This window comes from Athene noctua, chromosome 4, assembly GCF_965140245.1.
Source record: "Athene noctua chromosome 4, bAthNoc1.hap1.1, whole genome shotgun sequence".
Taxonomy (NCBI): domain Eukaryota; kingdom Metazoa; phylum Chordata; class Aves; order Strigiformes; family Strigidae; genus Athene; species Athene noctua.
In genome coordinates, this window is record NC_134040.1 from 31309058 (window position 1) to 31329395 (window position 20338).

General features: G+C 41.4%; 1 protein-coding gene across 1 annotated transcript in view; it reads right to left on the reverse strand.

Moving 5' to 3' along the window:
* Nucleotides 1-17788: 17788 nt before the first annotated feature.
* Nucleotides 17789-20338, reverse strand: part of KDR (kinase insert domain receptor) — a 31493-nt gene continuing 28943 nt past the window's right edge. The window contains exons 29-30 of the mRNA XM_074904832.1: nt 20185-20273; nt 17789-19356 (exon numbers count right to left, since the gene is read on the reverse strand). Of these exons, the coding sequence (XP_074760933.1) occupies nt 19137-19356; nt 20185-20273 (309 nt within the window). The 3' untranslated portion in view covers nt 17789-19136. The remainder of the gene's footprint in view (nt 19357-20184; nt 20274-20338) is intronic.

The window sequence follows — 20338 nt, forward strand, 5'->3', positions numbered from 1 at the left end:
GATTACAAGTGAAAACAGAGCAGCTAGAGGAATAACCTGGAGGCAGCTTTTGGCTCTAATTCTCATCAACTTCTTCTATTACTCTGAAAAAGTGGAGACAGAAAATACACTGCTAAAATGTATGTCCCTTCAGACATAATCTTGACTACTGGTTATATTTTAAATACACTTTTTTTTTTTTTTTCTGCCAAAAATCAATAAAGATGTTATTCATGCCGTGTTTTTTCTACTTGGGAAGGATTAAAATGAAGGATATTTTTTTCCTAAAAGAGATACAGGTTTCCTTTAAATATAAGGTTTTCTGTAAAATGTTATTAAAACAAATATTTTAGTCTTAAACATTTGTTTGCTTTCAGTTGGTACTCAAGACTTTCTCTCAGGTTTTTCAAGCAAGAAATGAGTTTTCCTGTGGCCACTGGGTAGTTATGGGTTCTCCTGCTCCCAGTAAGATCCCCGTGTAGAAGACCCATGAGGAAGCAGGAAGATATTTCTCATGCAGCTTTTTCTGCAGTACAGAGTTTTTTCACCACTGAAGACAATGGTGGTTCCTAGTACATTCCAGCCTACAAAACCTAAGAGTCTGCAAATGTTGCTGAAGAGGCTGTGGAGTTTGGTATGTGGGAGTCTTTTCACCCAGTCACCAAGATAGACCTAGCTCCAGAATAGGCATGGACATAAGTGTGGGGCTCGGCTGCCACAACAGCGGTGGGCTCATCCTGTCATTTCTAATCTCTGCACTTCATTTTCCCACCTGTAAAAGGGGAGAGGACCTTTTCAAACCTTCACACGAACAGCTTCATGGGCGCCTGCACAAGTACAACTTCTTTCATTTTATCTTCATTTTTTCTGTTACCTCAGCTGTTGTTGGGTGTCATTACAGGTAAAAATTTATATGACAGTGGAAAAAGTACTACAAAGATAAATATTCGGAATAACATTACATATTCTACTTAAACTTTTGCCATAGATATTTCTGTGTTTCAGTGGTAGCTTGAAGCACTTTGTACCTTGCTGCCCTGTTGATCCCTGAAATACAGACTAATTCCCCATGAAATTAACTGTTTATACACACCTAAGTTGTGTCCTCATGCTTTGTCTTGAATAAACATTGGCTAAAGTGGTGTATATGCTAAGGTTGTTTTCCTTCTGAAAGATGATCCCTAAAGTAACTTCAATCAAAGACGTGCAAAGATGAGTGATGATTTTCTTCTTCCAAGGGTCTTCTTTTAACAGATCAGTTTAAGGTGCCGTTCTTCATTTATGCTCAGTTGTTCTATGTATGAATTACTTGTTTCTTCCCATTAATTACCAGGTTTTATTTTTCACATTTTTCCTGTGAAAACATTACACCTCAAGATCAGGACATTGCCAGTCATTTTATTAACAAGGTAAACACAATTTTTTATTTTAAAAACATGCAGCTTAATTCCAGGAGAGATGAGGTGAATGCTCATGACATCTAAATGGTGATGGTAAAATCAGTTTGTCCACAACCAAGTCTATGAACCCTTATTCTTGAAGTGCTTGGACATGGCTCAGTGTTAAAATCTCATCTCTCCAAGAACATCTCATTTCATACCCCTCAGCCCCTGGGACTTGTCCCTTCTACTTAGGACATAAAGCCCTGACCAGCCAGAGAGAGCTCCATCCTGGTCACGCTTTTTCAGTTAATTCGCTACTAGTGGGAAAAGACAGTAAAGGACAAAAAATAAAAAATTTAGGCTTCCAACTACCCAAATTGGCTGAGTGAAAGGTAGTGAGAGGTCTCTGTCGTACACTTTATTATCTCTTCCGAAGCCTCTTGAAGAGATTTTACTAACTATAATGTTCATCTTGGCCAATGCAACAAGACAGCCTTCACTCCACTGTTATTTTTGGCTCCTTTTCACTGCACTCCTCCAGTCTCTTTGGGTAGTAGGACCAGCCAGCAGAAACATATCTGCTACCCTGCCTACTCATCTTTACCTGTCCTCATTTCATCCAGGAGGTGAAGGACATAATTTTTCCAGGCCAGTTGTCTCCTCCTCTGAGCCTGTGGTTGTTGGCTTCTCAGCCTTACCTACCAGGGACAGAGAAGTGAATGTTCAAGCATGATTTCAAACTCCATTATGACCCTGCACATGTGAATTAGGTTATTGCAAAACTTGTCTCCTCTTATGCTCCATTATAAAATCTTGAATCTAAATAAATCAAAATTACTGATAAGAGTAAAAACACAACAGGAACTTGACTTAGAAAAATGGAAGCAAAACCAGATGATCAGATAAATGCAAGCTAGCAGGAGCAGAAAGAGAAGAAATCATCTGTTTTACCGAATGAGGGATGCGGTGTTGGGAAGCACTTTCAACTGCTAGAGTGCCAATGCCGTACACAAAACCTAGAGCTGTTCAAACTGCCCTGCAGGGATGAGGGGGATGAGGGTTGAGTTCATCATTCCCTTTAGGGATGCATTCCTGGGACTTCACTAGCTGATGCAAAAGAAGATCTTACTGTGTTGGAGAAATTCACCAAATGCTTTGAAAAGTGGATGTTGCATATCTTCGGAATCATGAAACAGAAAAAGACTTCCTGCCTCAGTCTGGTGGTACATCCCTTTTATCAGTCAGATGATAAAGAGATCAGAATTGAAAGCAACTGGTAAGAACAGCAGATTTTCTCTCTGGAACAAAAACATGGGTGGCTTCTGTGCAAGGCAACATACAAGTGGGATGTATTTGGTGTGATACATTTTATCACTTCTGTGTGTTAGTATATGATTTATAGATGATAGAATTTCTATCTATCTGTCCCTTTTCAGGTAAGTCTGACTTTTTTTCTCAGAAAATAACAAGAAGTGTGTACATTTTTGCACAAAGTATTCCAAATGGTGTGAATTTGGAAACAACAGTCAGACCTTATCACAGACATTTGATAATATAGAATCCTTCCCACAGTAGTTCAGTGTTACAATAGAAAATATACATATATATGTAGTATGAATTTGTAAAAAATGCATACAGATAATGTAACAATAAATGATATGTAACAATGAAATAATATGTCTTATTTCATTTTGAAGTTGTTCAGAAGCATTTCTGAGATTTTAGAAAAGTTCCATGTCAAAATACACGTGATGCTATGAAACAGTTTCATTTTTACTATAGCAGAAGTGTTCTATGGAAAGATTTCTGCTGAAACATTTTCCCAGTTCAACCTAACACTTTGAGTCATAGAATAATTTTGGATTGGAGGGAGCTTTGGGGGTCATCTGGTCCATCATTCTGCCCAAACCAGGGCTAACTTCAAAGTTATATCAGATTATTCAGGGCCTTGTCTCCATCAGATTTATAAAATCTGCAAGGTTGCTTCTCCAGGCAACCTGCTCCAGTGCTCATGGTGAAGAGCTTTTCTTTATACCCATCTGAAATTCCCTTTGCTCTTACCTGTGACCATTGCCTCTTGTCCTTTCATACTGTACCTCCAAGAAGAACCTAGCTCTAACTTCTCTCTATGCTACAGCTGAAGACAGCAGTTAGGTGTCCGTGAGCCTTTGCTTTCACAGGATAAACAAACCCAGCTCCCTCAGCATCTCCTCACTGATGGCTTGTGTTCAGCTTTTCGTCCAGCAAGCCTCCCTTTTTCCCTAAAACTGGACACAGCCTGTGCTACTGTGTGCGGTTACTGCACCAGGACGCAGAACATCATGGTTCTTTGAAGGTCTTTATTGAATTTTGTGAGGTTCCTGTTAGCCTGTGTTAGCTCATTCCCCCACCATCTCAGGATCTTGCTTGAGATGGCCTGGAATGATCTGGAATGGTATGACAGTCCCCAGTATTTCTGTCCAGCACATCACACTACTTATATATCAAATTATATATCAAATATAAAATATATTTTGATATGATATGATATAATATAGTATAATATAATATAGTATAATATAATATAATATAATATAATATAATATAATATAATATAATATAAACTTATATTTCAAATTCCCTACAACACAACCATACCTGAATGTATGTGCCTGTGACTGTTTTCAGGCATGTCTTCCCAAAGTTAAAGCAGAGAAAAGTGCTTATTGTTAGACCCGAAGGCAGGATTGCTCAAGGTCATGGTGCTGACAGGTGCCCCCCTCTCCCTTATTCTTTTTTGGGGTTCTGGCTTTTAAGTTTTAGGACTGATTTAAGTGCATAATCCTTTTTTCCTTTTTTCTTTTCCTTTTTGTCTTTCATTTATTTTTGTCTTAAACCAGGGAAATGCTGTAATATCTCTTTCAGCACTATTACCTTGATATTATGCTGGTGAAATGACAACACTTCCATTAATCTTCTCTCATCATTTATTATGATGGGAAAAAAGCAGCTTAACTGATATCCACCTTATGGATGAGCAAGGAGGTTATAGAAAGGTGAGGAGTAGTAATAACTGTTGTAGGGGTAGCAATCAGAAGCCAATAAAACACATCTGATTCTGACCTCAATTAACATCGACATGCACTCTCATTTTAGCAGTAATATCAAGTGACTGCTACAGCATAGTTAAAGCCCAGAGCTCTGTTTTCAAGGGATGCTGGTGACAGTTCTGTTTTCAAAACAATTAGAGCCCACAAATCAGGACACCAAGTTGAAACGTGGTCTCCTGAGGATCTCACGATCCTGAGCTTGAGCTCTCAGATTAACACAGTGCTGCAACAGAGAGTCACATTGTTTTTCTCATTCCAGATGATAAACGGGTGTAACCTGCAATTTTAAAAACCTGCCAGGAGTGCAGCGAACATGTACAGCTGGGATGACACAGGCCCTCTTCCAGTTTATAAAGGCAGATAATGTAAGATAGTCACTGAGTAGCAGGCTTAACCTTTGAGGTTACAAAGTTCAAACTAATTTGTTGAGAAAAGCTAAAGGCTTATATTAACAAGCCTTAGGAAGGGTCTGGGCAAGGAGAGAGACCTGGATTAACAGTGATATAGAAACTCCTACAGTCAAGAACAAAATTAACAGTGAGTGACTCAGGCTGCACTGACATTAGCATTTTTGTTCCTTTCTGAAGGAACATTTTGGAAGCAAATCTTCTACTCCCCCCATGGGTGAACCTTGGTCACATTGGGGCACTATCACAGAGTGTGAAAACTGGGGTCCCTTCAGATGACACTGGACAGAAAGGTGAGCTCTAGAAACACAACTGACATGTTCCAGCTACTAATGAGCATTCAAGCTACAAGATCAGTTTAGAAATGATTCGAAGCAAACTCCTCTCCCCACATACAAAGTGGTCATTCAGTCCTTGGCACCAATTGATTGACTCTACAGGGCTGCATTGATGCTAATGCAGACATAGCCTTACAGACAATTTCTGTTGGTTGACACAACCAAGAGTACTTACTTGCATGAAATTGCCCAGGTACAATGTCGAAAAAACAAGATATTCTCTGGGATGATGAAAGATTTACCCACCTTCCACAGATTATATTTGAGCCTGCATCTTTTTTATGCCTAAACAGCATTTGCATGGGAGGGTATCCATACCACTAAATGAGGTGAAAAAGCTTTTGGTTAAAATGTGGAGCCACTACAGATTTAGACCATTCTGAAGCCTTGGCAGAGAATTCATTCTTAGTTTGAAGGAACAGATGATGAGATCAACCTTTGCTTTAGTTTGACTTCTTTGATGATAAAGAAAGCTATCCCCACTCACCTACTGTCACAAAAAGAATTCTTTTGTGTATGTTTTTCCAATTCCAACACCCTATTTAGCACTTTCTCAGTACTGTCACTGATAATGCAGGTTGCTAGTACTAACAACCAATATATAGAGGATCTAAATGTTTGCCAGATAAAAGATGGTCATACCAAGAGACCAGATGGACTGTATCTCAAGGTGCTGAGAGAACTGGCTGTTGTCATTGCAAGGTCCCTCTCTACCGTCTTTGAAAAGTCATTGAAATTGGGAGAGGCCTCTTTCTAATGACTGGAGAAAAGCAAATTCTACACACATCTTCAAAAAAGGCCAAAAGGACAATCTAGGGAACTGCAGACTAGTCAGTCTCACTTTGATCCCTGGGAAAATCTTGAAGCAAGACCTCTTTGAAGATATTTCTGGTCATATATGTAGTCCACAAACTTTCGACGAGCAGAGGAAGCAAGCTGCCGATTCAATGTGAATGATAGAGCAAACTTCAGCTTTATTCTGTTTGCTTACATCCTTATATTCACTAAGTATCACATATACATAGAACGCCTATACATATTTATGTTCTATCTCTGCCTGTCTTCGCTTCTTATTGTAATTAGGTCTCCTCCATTTTATGCCTGCGCAATGAGCTATCAATGTCCTGGGCAGGGGGCGTAAAGGGCTGGTCGGTGATCGTGAAGAGGAAGTTTCTCCTCTTCCTCACTGCTGACCTTTTCACCCCGAAGTCCTGTGCAGCCTCCACTGCACCCTGGGTCCGGGCCAAACCGCTGAGCCGGTTTGGGTAGGTTCTTGGAGTAATCTTTTGCTGACATATGCATTCTCGCAGGTAGGGGGGCAGCTTCAGTTCCAGGCAGGAGATAGTAGCTAAGCAACTCAAGCAACATCTATCTTGTGCAGACATAACATGCTTTTCATCTCTAAACAGTTTTTCCATACTGCCATGTCCTTGTTCTTGAAGCCATTCCTCAACAATATAAGGGAATGAGGGTGACTGGGAACCGTTAGCATGGATTTATCAATGGTAAGTCATGTCTGACCAACTCGATTGTCTTCTACAGTAAAATAACTGGCTTTATGGGTGAGGAGAAAACAGTGAATGTCATTTACTTGGACTTTAGTGATGTTTTTGAGACTGTTGCTCACAATGTTCTTGAATCCCAAGTTAGTACATTACAGTGTGGATGGTGGGATAACTAGATGGCTAAAAAGTCGGTCAGATAATCAGGTTTAGAGGGTTAATGGGTCATCCTCCACCTAGAGGCTGATAATGAGGGGAGTACTACAGGGGTCTATCTTGGAACCTCTTGTGTTTAACATTATCAATGACCCGAAGGGAGTGGTGAAGTGTACTATCATCTGATCTCAGATCTGGTCCTACTTCAACAGAAGGCTGGACTAGAGACCTTCTGCAGCCCTTTCCAACCTGAGTTACCCCATGATCCTGTGAGAAGGCATTAAATAGAGCCCATACTGTTCCTTCAGAGGATATTAACATTTGAAATACAGTATGCATCAGTATTCTCTGCACTTCATCACAGTGCCTGCTGCAGGCAGTTTCCCTTTCTCTTTTCCTATGCCATGGGTCTGTTAATCACAGAAGTCCATGATGGATCAAATGGCTCCATTGCTTACAGATCACATGCTGAAGCTGTGGTTTATTTTTCTCTCCATTACCACTCAGGCAATGAATTTCAGTGCTCAGCTCTCACTTCATATATTGTAGCTGTCAATACATTTTCAAATCAGTACAAGGTTTTCCACTCAAAGAGTTAAAAAGAGGAGAAATATTCCAACACTAATGAGTCAAATACTATAGCTGAAAAAGGGCTGCGTGTCCTGAAATAGACTGCAGAGGATCAGTGTTGTAACTAAGTTTCCGTGTGAACCTCTGACTTTTATAAATACCAGAGACTCCTTCCTTTCAGATCCCAAGTTTACCTTCCTCATCTGGCTTGTTGCTTCCTTTAGCTGCACTGGGAGGGGACTGCTGTTTTGTAGGGAGAAGCCTGGGTTATTGTTGTCTAATTTGCCTTGGTTTTTTCCACAGATAGTGTCCCATGGGCTTCAGAAACTGTGAGAAAGGTGATTTTTCTATGCACAGTTTGTGAGATCTTGCAGAAACGGCAAGTAAAATCTTGGGTGGATTAAAATAAAAGGTGAAACACTCCTGGATTTCAATGAGGACAGAGTTTCACCCAGTTCCTTTGGCAGGATGATGTTCCTCACGGGGAGGAGGTTTGTATGATGGCAAAAATCCAGTGAACTTCAGAGAAAACTCTTAAGTTTTCCCTGACCTCTCTAAAAAAAGTATTAAATGGTTTTGGCATGTTATGTATGGCATTTAACCTTTTGCCTAACATTGCTCTGATGGTTCTTGCAGACCCCAGGCAGGAAATCACTGTCATGTAACCACACTGTCTGCCTATCCTCCCTTCCTGCCCCCTGCAGTAACTTTTTAATCCTCTGACCATTTTAATCCATTAGTTTTCCATATTACTATTTTATGTATACTCCAGTGATGGGCAAAGGCTTCAAATGGAGTTTGTGATTTATTATGCACTAAGAAATCTGACCACAAGACTGGGAGTCACAGCCAGTTCACCTTTGCTGGTTCCAGGCAGAGAGGGCAGAAATGTCTGCTTTCCCCTTTTATTCCAATCTCAGGTAATAGTAACATATTCTTCCTCTAATGAGTTTTATTTTAAAACACCCTTATCTGGGGAGGACTGAGATTAGAGAAATCCGGCTGTAACCTGAGTTTCCTCTACTGCTTTCCTAGCAGAACAGTAAACATCAGTAAACATTTGTTCTCAGGGACTGATTAGCTCCTGCTTTGACAATGTCAGTCACAGCCTTACATCTCCATCTATCCCCAGCAATAATTAAGGAAAGTCAGACCAAGTTTATACAGCCTTGCTCTAAAGGCTGTATCTAAAGATAGTGCGAAGGATGACCGAAATGTTAAGGTATCAGTGTGCATGTGAAGCAAGGGAGTAAGCAAGAAAAAAATATTCAAATACTAACAACCTAAGGGCTAATCTTAAACTTTTTAAGGTAAATTTTTTTTTAAAGGTGGAGCAAAGTAGGTTGTTTCTGAAATTTCCTGGGCCCCCACCCCAGACTTACAGCCATATTTGCAGAAGAAATTTGTTTACAAGCTCATATATCTCTCACACAGGACAAGACTTCAAGTAAAACAGTGGCTTGCTGGAAAAGCACACAGATAGTGAGGTGTAAACTGAAACAGGGAGCTGGATTTCCTGGAGTGCAGCTTTATCAGGCTGTCCGCTCAGTTTCTTAAGCCTTACAAGAAAGACTTGGAAGAAGTCATACAGGTTAACTGCTGTGTTACAGTTCTGTGAAGTTCTCTTACTCGTACAGCACACACAGCTTGTACAATCCCTGGATCGTCTGACAGAGATGTAGCAATACTGCCAGGTATTTGGTGCAGTTGAGCTCAAATACCAAGCACCAAATACCAAGCTTCAGATCTGATGGTGTTTTTCTGCTCAGTCTCATCTTCAGCGCAGTTATTTGTCTGCAGAGAAGCTGTGGATGCAAGTCCCACCAGCTTCAGGACTGAGCTCACTATATCTAGCTACATTTTGTAGTATCAATTAAAGGTTAATATGGCAAGGCAACATCCAAAGACACCGAAGTACATCTCACAGACTTTCAGATGTTTAGCACTTCCATGCTTTAGTCTCCAGGAAATTTTTCCTTGTAAAATTACCAACTGCACATGATTCCCAATGATGGCAATGAGTTTTCCCTCTCTGTGCATTGCTTGAACACAGGTTGACATAGTGTTCAGCGGACTTTGAGCTAGAAGCATGGAGTGGTAAGAAAAATGTGATTTATATTTTCCTTTATTAATTACCACTTTACATTCACCTTATGTTTTTTGCTGGTTTGGGTTTTTTTTTTTTTAAAGAGTAAACAGGTTGACTTCTTTACCAAGATTATGTGGAAATACAGGATATATATATTTAGCACTAGTCAATGAGTAGGAAACCCATCAGTTCCTGAGGCTGTAGTAGATTTCCTCTGCACAACTTGTCAGCAGCCTGCTGGAGCTGAGGATATTCTGACTGTGTACTTGAAATGTCAGGAATGCATTGTTTATTTGCAACAAAAAGGCTGAAAATCAGGGCCTAAAGTCTCTCACTCAGATATCAAGACTCTTCAACAAGCTGCTGACACAAGGTATGATCTGTGCAGCTGGTACACAGTGGCACTGAAGCATCACTGAAATCAGGCTGCAGGCTGCAGCCACACCTGAGGTACTGTGTCTGATCACTGCCCCTTTGTTCTCTCTTTGGAGACAAACTTTCCAAGGACCACTTAGAGCAATTTTAGCAGAATTTCCTTTACTAACCTACATGATATTCAGTGCAGAGCAGTTTATGAAAAACACACACGTATGGTCATTTACCTGCAGCCTGAAAACTGTAATTCTTGCAGAGAGTTAATGTGTCAAGCCAATGTTTTAGTTAACTGTAAGAGCTTACAAGTTAACTTAAAAACTTCATGGGGGTCATACCACAGTATATGAAAGCACCCTTCTATGAGGTTTAGCCATTGATAGTGGTAGCCGAAGGAAGAGTAAAAGTGCAGGATAAGCACATAGGAAACTTCTCCCAAATATCCTAAGTCAGTTTCCCACGATTTGCAGCTCACACATTTATTGAATTTGTGTTGGCATCTTCATATTTAGTACCTCTGAATGCTTTTCCATTAATTTGCTTCACAGTTTTCTGAACTGATGTAAATATTAGCAGCCTTTCAAAAAGAATTTCACATGTTCACTGAGTACAGATGAAAACTATATTCTTGTATTTGTTTTGAACTTGTCCCCTGTTATTCTCACAAAAACACATAATTCTTGTGCTGAGGGAGACAGAAATCAGCTTTTTCCTACAACTCTTCTCCTTCTGTGAGATACTTACAACTTATGCAATGAGCTAGCGTAGTGTTATCATTCTTTGTAACTGTCCTGGTTCAACTAGGATAGGGTCAAATTTTCCCCAGCAGAGAGAGAGGGGGAAGGGATCTCCAGCCGGGTTATTCATACCATGCTGACGTCAGGTCCAGGGGCGGAGCCTTTTTACTTTCGCTTTTGGTTTTGGGGGTTGCGACTCACGCGGCGGGCTTGTTCCATGACCATTTAGCGGTGTTTCTCTGTATACCTTTTGTCTTGTTTCACTGTTATTGCTGTTTATTGTTGTTATCATTGCCACTGTTGCTGTTCAGATTGTTCATCACACTGTTGTATTAAATTTCTTCTTATTTCAGCCCGGGGTCTGTGCTTAACTTCCAGCCCGACTGGCTGAGGGTGGGGAAGGGGCAACAGCAACGTGCTCTCCGGTCCCGGAAGGGCTTAAACCAGCACAGTAACACAAATAAAATAAATGCAGAGAATTTTTTTTGCTGAGGACTTTAAGTATCTGCAGGAATATGTCCAAGTTTATTTGAAATTCTTTCAGCCAGTGAAGAAGAAAGCAGTACATAGTGAACAGGGAAAGATACCTTTCTTGACATTTTGAGAAATACTCCAGATGGAGCAGCAGGTCACTTTCCACCTTTGCAGCTCTGCTGGTACCTGCTTACAGCCACAAGACACACTGTGCTGTCTCTGGAAAAGGCCACAACAGCTTTAGTTTCACAAGCAGTGTTAGCTGGAGAAAGGAATGAAGCCTCTCCACCACTGCCAGCACCCAGTGCTTTCCCTACTGCAGCTGCCATGTCCTTTTGTAGCTGCAGTGCTTAGCAAACTGCATCCTGGGACTGAAATTTGAGTTCAAAGTAACCTGAGAACCAACCAACCAACCAACCAACCAACCAACCAACCAACCAACCAACCAACCAACCAACCAGAACCCTATTTGTTTTCAGTCAGGTCTGTTGTTTGGTTAGATTCACTCTGTGGTCAGGCAGCTTCTTTACTGGTGCAAAAACCGTGCAGCATAGGGTAAGGGTTAAGCCTGAGGATCCTGAGGAAAGATAGGGCAGTTTCTTCTGGTGACATCACCACCTTAGGTCAGAGTAAGTGTCAGAGAAACACTGGGCTGAGCTATGCTGAAAGTATATATACTGCATATATACTTTTTACACAAAAGAAAGTAACAATACTTAAGCTCTGATTAACTGTCACATACCCAGACCTAATGAAATGCTCTTAAAAAAGAAAAAACACTATATAATGAAAAATAAAAATCACTTAATTCAGATGAGAAATCTCTCACAGATGCTTCTGTGGCAGACAGTTCTCCACCTTAGATGACCTTAGATCAGTGAATTTTTGCAATGAGTGACAAAAATGTTTATGACATGGTGATTTAAATATACATATTTATATGAATACATCGATTAGCTTGAAAGCTATGTAGTGGTCAGGATTTTTAATGATGTTTAGGAGTTGGAATGGTGGGAAAATGTTTAAACATACAGCAATGATTTTCTGTAGTCTGCTAGTAAAACTGTCACTTGAATGCAAAGATTCAAGACTGAGGACAGATTTTGCAATCCTCTCTTCAATGTCTAAGTCATCTATCTCATCATGCAAAGCCTAATTCCAGCAGAATTATAAAGATTACTCCTTAAATTGAGTTCAAAGCTGGTCCCATAACAGACTCAACAAACTGTATAGCCGTTAAGGGACTCCACATTATACAATATTGATTTCTTTAATATCCATATAATTATACTGAGATGCAAATTGCTAATAAAACTTAATAATCCTCCTGAAAAAATAGTGACATTAGCCTAAGAGCAGGCTTGAAATGCCTAAAGCCATTGTTTTGATAGCATTACTGAACCATACGTTAATAATTCTATCGCTTTAGCTGCACACTCCCTGCTGTTTCAGTACTTAACTAAACTGTAATGTTAAATAGTTGTTGCCAGTTTAAGAATTTTATCAGACAATATAAAGATGTCTTTGTGATTGTAATTTAAAACTACACATAAATGCAACCAAAAAGTTCCACTTGTGAAGTTATTTCCTAAGGGCTCCTTTTATGGGTATTACCCAAAGTTTAAAGAGAGTTTTTATACCCCCAAGTCTTGACTCAGTAAGTAACTGATAATATAGGCCCTGCTTTCATTCTGTTCTGCTAGTTTGTGGTGGTAAATGGTCCCCCTGTTTGTGCTGCATTTGAGCCATACAGCCTCTGCTTTCTGCATCTTATCCCTCCCCGCAGCCAGCCAGGAGCCAGCACAAACAGCCTGGGAATGGGGCGACGCTGCACAAGTCCAGCCCAACCCTTGGAAACATCTCACCAACCAAAAATAACAATGCTGAGAAGATGCCAGCAAAGTCGGGTCTTGACATTGACTGATGTTTGCCGATGCCATGGTACATCCATCATGCAAATCAGTTGACATAACTCTGTCCTCTGCTGGCTGTCCCACACCCTCCTTCCTCTTGACAGAAGCTGGTTATCTTGTGGAGACCAGCTTGGGAATCATGCCAAGCAGATGTCACCTTCTCACCAAGGGACCCTATTTACAGGTTTTGGGAGATGCAAACAGATTTTACTATGGGCTGGGAATAGTCTGGCATGGAAGGAAATAACTGAGGGGATAGCTGTCCATAAAATCTTAAATAACATGGGGAAAATGCGTAGGGAATACTTGGTCAGTGTACTGGAAAATAGCTGGGGCCATCAAGTGAAAATCCTTCTACAAGAAGTCCTTGCAGGAGGATGTCGCAGATGCTAAGTGTTTTATGTGGGTTCAACAAAGCAAGTGGGAGATCCACCAAAGGATATTAAACGTAAGGGCCCATTGCTGGTTCAAATGCCTTGCCCTCAGCTCTTGAACTACAGCTTGAACACAGGGAACAGAGTAATAACCAGTGCATTCTGCAAGTCTGCGAGTCACTAGCAAACTTTAAGGGTAAAGGGCCCCTGTTTCTGCATGAAATACACGCTGCAAAGCAGCCTCCAGATGACTAGCAGTAAGCAATGCTGGTCTTCCAGTCCTATGGTGCAACCTGATGGTCTCTAATGAGCAAAACCCCTTTTCTCTTGCTTGGGTTCCTGGTGCTAAAGTACAACTCTCCGGTATAAGGACATATGCTTATTTGTAAAGGACATATAAAATTATCAAAAATTCCAGATCCTTTCTCCTGCTCCATGCCAACACAGCACTGCCGAGTCCAGGAAGAATGTCCATCCCAAATCCAAAGCTGCTGCTACCCACTGGTTCCAAACAGTTGTGGGGTTAAACAAGGTTCTAGTACACCAGGAACAAATGGTAGAAAACAAACTGTGATCTACAGCCTCAGTCAAGTCTGGGAAGAGATTGTGGAAATAATATTCTGAAATCAAAGATGAAATGCCACAGATAATCTTTGCCACTGCGGTGCATGGCACAGGTATAATCACGGGTTAGTGTAGTACACCCAAAAGTGTAAGAAACTCCATTAACCACGTATGACTCGCATCTCTGCAGTAATTCCTTAACGCGGATGCACTGCAGGTGAAGGTGTGACTTTGCCTCGTACAGAGGTGTACCCTGCGGCTGGCTTTCTGCTGGTGAGCTTGGTGTCAGCAGCATGGGCTTTGCTGTGTGCCCCACAGCCCAGGCTGCTGAACCCTCACCGGTACTGCTGCTTAGCCTGGCAGCATGAAAACTATCTTATGTCTGTCTACAATGACTTGCAGTCATGCTTTTGACTTCAGTGTGAAAACAGACCAAGAGAAATAAAACTAAAAGTAGCTACATTTCCACTCTTCTGTGAAAGCATTGCTAGCATAATCACATCACTTAGCATGATTATACCAAAAGAGAGAGCAGCATGAAGCCCAGGGAAACAGGTCTGTGGGATGCTGAACAGCTTCAGCCACCCTTGGAAAATAAAATTAAGCCTCAGTTCACATATTCCACCTTTTAAGAAAGCCTTTTTTGACCTAGACTCAGGAAACCACATTGCACTGCCATTTTTTTCTGGCACCAAAGCCTGTGTCTAATGCTAGAGCTGGACCTGGAAATCGAAATCATTTATCCCCCCCTTCCAAATTTACAGAATAGCCATCATTCACCATAACATGTCATCCTAACAAGCTGCAAGGCAGAGATACTTCACATTTGAACAAATTGGTGGCAGTCAGTGAATAACATCTCTGTAACCAGAAGACCCTTCATCATGAACCTGATAGATTTAACAGCTAATTAAATCTGTGTAGGGATTAGGCTTTACATTGTATAGTTTTTATGGTAACAAAACCTGAGCTTCCTGATTACATTGACCAGCTCCTTATCTCTGATGCCAAGATGTTTATCGGCACCATATGTTACAGACTCCCTGCTATGTTTCCCAATGACCTTCTGGGACTTAATCAGCCCAAATGTCAGGGGTTGAGGAGCTGAGGACATATATTATGACACAGAATGCAATGCTCAGCCAGGCAGAATGAAGATCCAGGGCTGAAGTCCAAAGAAAAGGTCTGTGTTGGTTAACTTCTGTCCCTAATAAATTTGTCAATTAGGAAGAACAAACGTTAACTTTGTTTTCCTTGCCCTTGCTGTTGCTTTGTGAGGTCTTATACTGCGAGGTAACACAGGGTGTGTACTCAAGTATCAGTGATGAGGGGAAACCTCAGATGATTCATGGCTTGGGAATGTTTCACATAAAAATAGCAAATTCCAGCTTATCCATGCTACCCAACTATGTTTTCCAGCCTTAGAACCATCAAAAAGAGATGCACTTAGCAAGAAATAGTTGTCCCTAATTTCAACAGCTGTGTGATCGTAGTCTTTTTTTAGTCATATGCTGCTTTTAGAATTAACAAGCACTCCCTCCCAAAAGTTCCCAGGCATGGTGCTTGGGGACAAATAACATCAGAAAACATGGAGGATCATCATAACTACTTTTATGCTTGTGTGAAATACAGTTGCTTGTGATGGACATGCGTTAATAAGAAAAGCTTAGGCAAGGACTGGATTTGCCAAGACATTTCCATGCAAAGAATGAGATACATACTACAGTATATTTTGCAGGGAGAAGGACCTAGCTACCATGCTTGAATGACCCTGCATTCTTCAGATAGGCTGTGTTTACACTGATAAGAACTGAGCCATCTTCATGCCACGAAACTGCCTATTTTAGAGATGGCTGTCCTTGATTCCCCACATCCAAATCCACCAGCAATTAGTCCATTCGGGCAGTTCTTCTGAACAAGAGGAGTCAACCCTATCATTGCTTCTCCCCACTCCTACACAGCTGCTCACAGTGATATGTTTGGATCTATAATCTCATGAGTGTCCCTTCTGTTTGCAGCTCATTGGGCTCAGATCCGGGCTGGAATCTCCCACACATTTCACAGATAAGGATGCTGATACAAATGCCGACACTTTGCTGCATGGATGCAAAATGCAGATAAAGCCGGGAATGGTCTGCAAGGCATTTGAAAATCTGTGCACAATATGCCTGTCATCTCATTGAAAATATCCTTTTTGGAATTTAAAGCATCTGCTAAGACAGATGTGGCCTGACTGGGGTTTAGCTGAACGTGCTGAATCCAGAATACAACAAAAAGCCCAGGTGTTTTAAAGGATGTAACAGCCATGGACTAAGAAAAGAATTGTGTTATTGGATGCCAAATATATGAACACATTTATAGAACCTTTGCGTGCTCCTGAAACTGAATGTATATGGGGTTTTGGTGTTGTTTTGGTCTTTTGGTTTTTTTTAAAGAAGTTAATTTCCTTTCCTACTGCAGGTGTGTGCTAGTTCCCACATTTTCCAGGCATATTTAACATGATTTGGACTTACAAGAGAGTTTCATTGGCTGAGAAGGATTATAAGTGAGAACTCATTAGCTGAGATGGCTATACTGCAACTTCATCAGTCAGTACAAACACACAGTGACGCATGTGACTACATGTTATCATGTGTTACACAAAGCTGTAGAGGAAACAAAACTACAGAATGAGATGTCTAAATTGAACATCCCAAACCTTGTGGGCTCCAGATCTAGGGCAGATGGACATCAATGACAGATATCCATCTCCATCTCTTTGTCAGGACTCTCCAACATGTGACTCAGCAGGGTACTCATCAAGCTTCTGTCAGAGTCAGTATTTTATGTCCATCATAAAATAGTAAAGAGAAGAACACTTTCATAAAAGATATTGAAGAATATTGGGGAGGGGGGATGTTAAAGACTGTAGCATTTTCTGTTGAGAATACTCTACTGGCTAGACTCTTGCCTGGGAAGCAAGATAAATGTCAAATATACCCAGGAAAACACAGGTCTTTCCTAGAAGCCCTTGCAGCTGATTTAGGAAGCCTCTCCCATATCTTTCTACCTGGTCTCCCAGCTCCTGCTTTCCTGGCTGTAAAGTGCTTTAGATTCAGGAAGAGAAATGGAGAAACATTTGAAGCTTGACATCCTACAGCCTTGTAGCTGGGGCATGCATGTAGTGTGTGGAAGGTATTAGTTCCATATTCACCCTGAGAAGAGTTTAGCAGTGAGATCTCCCACTTCCTAGACAAGTGCTCTCACTACACAAATAGTCAAAAAGTGGACACCAGAGTGAAAAGGTGTGAGCTTTAAGTACAGATTTAAAATAAAGGAAGGTGTTGCTACACAAGAGCAGGGACAACATTTCAGCTCTAAGTGATATGGATGAAACACGAGTGGGAAAAGATGAATAAGGCTTTAAGGGAACTGCTACTCCCAAGGCAAAAGCCACAATACAATTAGATCAGCCATTCCATAACTGAACATAATAAAGTCTTTTAGAGGAGATTCAGTCTGTACAAGCAGTCTATTCCTCTGACCATTTCTCTAAAGGCACTTACTGCCAACTGCTAAAATTCACTGAAGTTTCTTTACTATAAGTACCCACAGAAATGTTCATAGACCTGTACAATGGTATAAATAACTAGATTCATTAAATGGCACTTAAAATAAGTAGCACTTGATGAACTTCCCTGTCAATAGAAAGGATATAAGAAAATACATGCAACAAAAGCAAACAGACCTACTCGTAGCCCCACCTCTAAATTTCCAGTCCCTTTTTAATAAAGTGAAAAGTTTAGCTATTAAAAATGTTGTGACTCTTGTAATGCTACAGAACACTGATACAAATGTGAATATATAATATATATATTTATATTTTAATATATTACATTTATTTCTACATAAAGAGGCTATAAATACTGTATATGCCTTATATTCATGGTTCCCAACATTTGACATTATAGTAAGTACAAACAATCAAAAATAATTATAAAAATACAAAAAAGAACTCAGTAGAAATAGCTTTACATTTTAAAATCTTGTAGCCTGCATTGTGTCTATCAATAGAGCTCTTGGACTACAAGAGCATAGGTAAGAAGTTGTCCAACAATTAGGCACAATCTCACCACTCAGAGAAAATCGGAGCTGCCATGAAACCAGTCACAGATTCCCAAGACTACATAAACTGAGATCTCTGCCATTGCAAACAGACTTTGAGTTTGCAAAGGGAAAGAGTTAGACCTACATCTGAGGGAGGGGGGATGAGATATGGTAGGGTGCCCTTAGGATGCCCCACCAGGACCACAGGGCTCACTGTGGTCCTAAGGTAGATTACTCTGCCTTTTCTACCTGTTGTAGAGGCTGCCCCCGTGGTGATTCAGAGAGAGGGTATTTTCTAAAACTGTTTCAGGCTAGCTCAGAAGCAGGTAGGCACCTGGCATGTGTCAAGGGTGCTGGAGAGGACAGGGGACAGAGCCATCCCCAGAAGTGAGGCATGCTCCTGGCACCCATGTCCTGTCACTTGGCTCAGTGCTCTGCCTTCTCCCCACTAACCAACCTCACTGCACAAATCTTGCAAACAAATGCAGCTCATGAGGTCTGGTACAGCAACTTTTTTTTCTCTGCCAACGACAGAGACCATTGCCTCCAGCTATATTTAGCCCAGCCTATGTTTAGTCTCAGGCTGTCAGCAAGTGCCAGAGCTTTGAGCTGGAGGTTCCTTTTTTTGTTTGTGGAGGTGCAAGCAAGGGATAACTCTGAGAAACAAGAAGCCAGTGCTATGCTGCTTCCTTCCTGGAGTCCAGCAGCAAGGGAAAAAACAAAAAAAAAAAGGAAGAGCAGGGCTGTGCCGTTATTTCGTACAACTAGAAACAGTTAAGCTGAACGCTGTGCCGCTGCCTGCATCAGGCTCAGAATGTCACCGGGGTCCCAAAGGCCACCATGCTGCCTCTGCCATCGGGTCAGCACAGCCCACACACTGCAGCCAGGGCTTTCCACCCTCAGCCACCACCACTTCTTGAGGAAAGCGCCCTGCAGCCTAGCACGGCGCAGTTTTGCTGCCAGATGCTTCTGCATCCTCTTCAGGAAAAATAAATGTCTTTTCTTAGTCGCACAGATGCCATCTTTCTATACATCAAACCTGAATACCACCAGCCCAGGCAAGGAAGGCACATCCCGGGGGGACCTGGAGCCGCTGGCTTCGCCCTAGAGCGGGGGGGAGGCGACCTGTGCAGCACCGTCGTAGCTGGGCCCGCGCACGCGGCAGAGCGGGGGTGAAGCCTCCCGGGCGCACAAGAGTTCGGTCTCCTCGCTGGAGTACACAGTGGTGTCCATGTCATCCGAGTGGTACCCTGACTGGTACCCACTCGTCTGGTTGGAGGCTTCAGACATGACGGACTCGTTACTCTTGCTGGGCACCAGTGTGCTGCAAAAAACAAGCAGAAAGAGGACTGAGAGAGCTGTGGAGACTCTTCTGGAGGGTAGGTGGGCTATTCCTGCTGGCAGTTGCTTTCCATCATAGCAACAACCACAGCAAAATGGTGCACTTAGCAAAGCTGGCTTCAAGCCTTTTTAAACATGCATTTGATTATAAGGAGAGACCTTTTTACACACCCTAACTTCACTAACACATGAAAAAGTTATTTATGTTTATGAAGTTATAAGGAGTTAGATTGTGACCACAGATGAAGTGGAGAGAAAACTTTGAGAGGCTTCACACACTTCAGCTGTGGTGCAATTGTAACTGCAATCTACCTTTGTTTGCACTGAAGTTGTTCGGGAAAAAATAATTCCTGAGAAGCTCTCAGAGAGCATATGTGAGGTTCCAGCTCTGTGAAGGCCACTGTGCTTCCTGTGAACTGCACAATGAAACCCCTGTACAATGCTCTGAAAATACACCCAGGTACATCCTGAAAACTCAAGAGTCAGCTTTAGAAAAAAAGAAAGAAAAAGGAAAAAGAAAAGCTCTTTGTCACTGCAGACAGGCCCTCACAAATACTTTCAATTGTGTGCACCATCTCGGTTCCTTCCAGAGGTGGTTGATGCTTTTGCAGCTGATAAATACAAGTCCTTTCTGTAGTGCTGGCTGATGCTTCCAACAGCTGCATTACCTCTCCTCTACCGGTACTAAATGCAGGTGACCAGACATACAGTGCACAATTTTTCTTTATATTTTTTAAAATTTTTGACAAACCAATCAGGTTTTTTGCAAGCAAAAGGTCACATTCAATCCTACATGCAACCTGAGACTTACCTAAAGGGTATTTTCACTTGTTTATCACTCTCTTCCAATGTCTTCAGCTCTTCAGATGCAAGAACCATCCCACTATCTGTCTGGTTTTCCTGCAAAGGTGTTAGAAATGCATTAAATGGAAAAGGATTTAAAAAAACAACAAAACCAAGAAAAA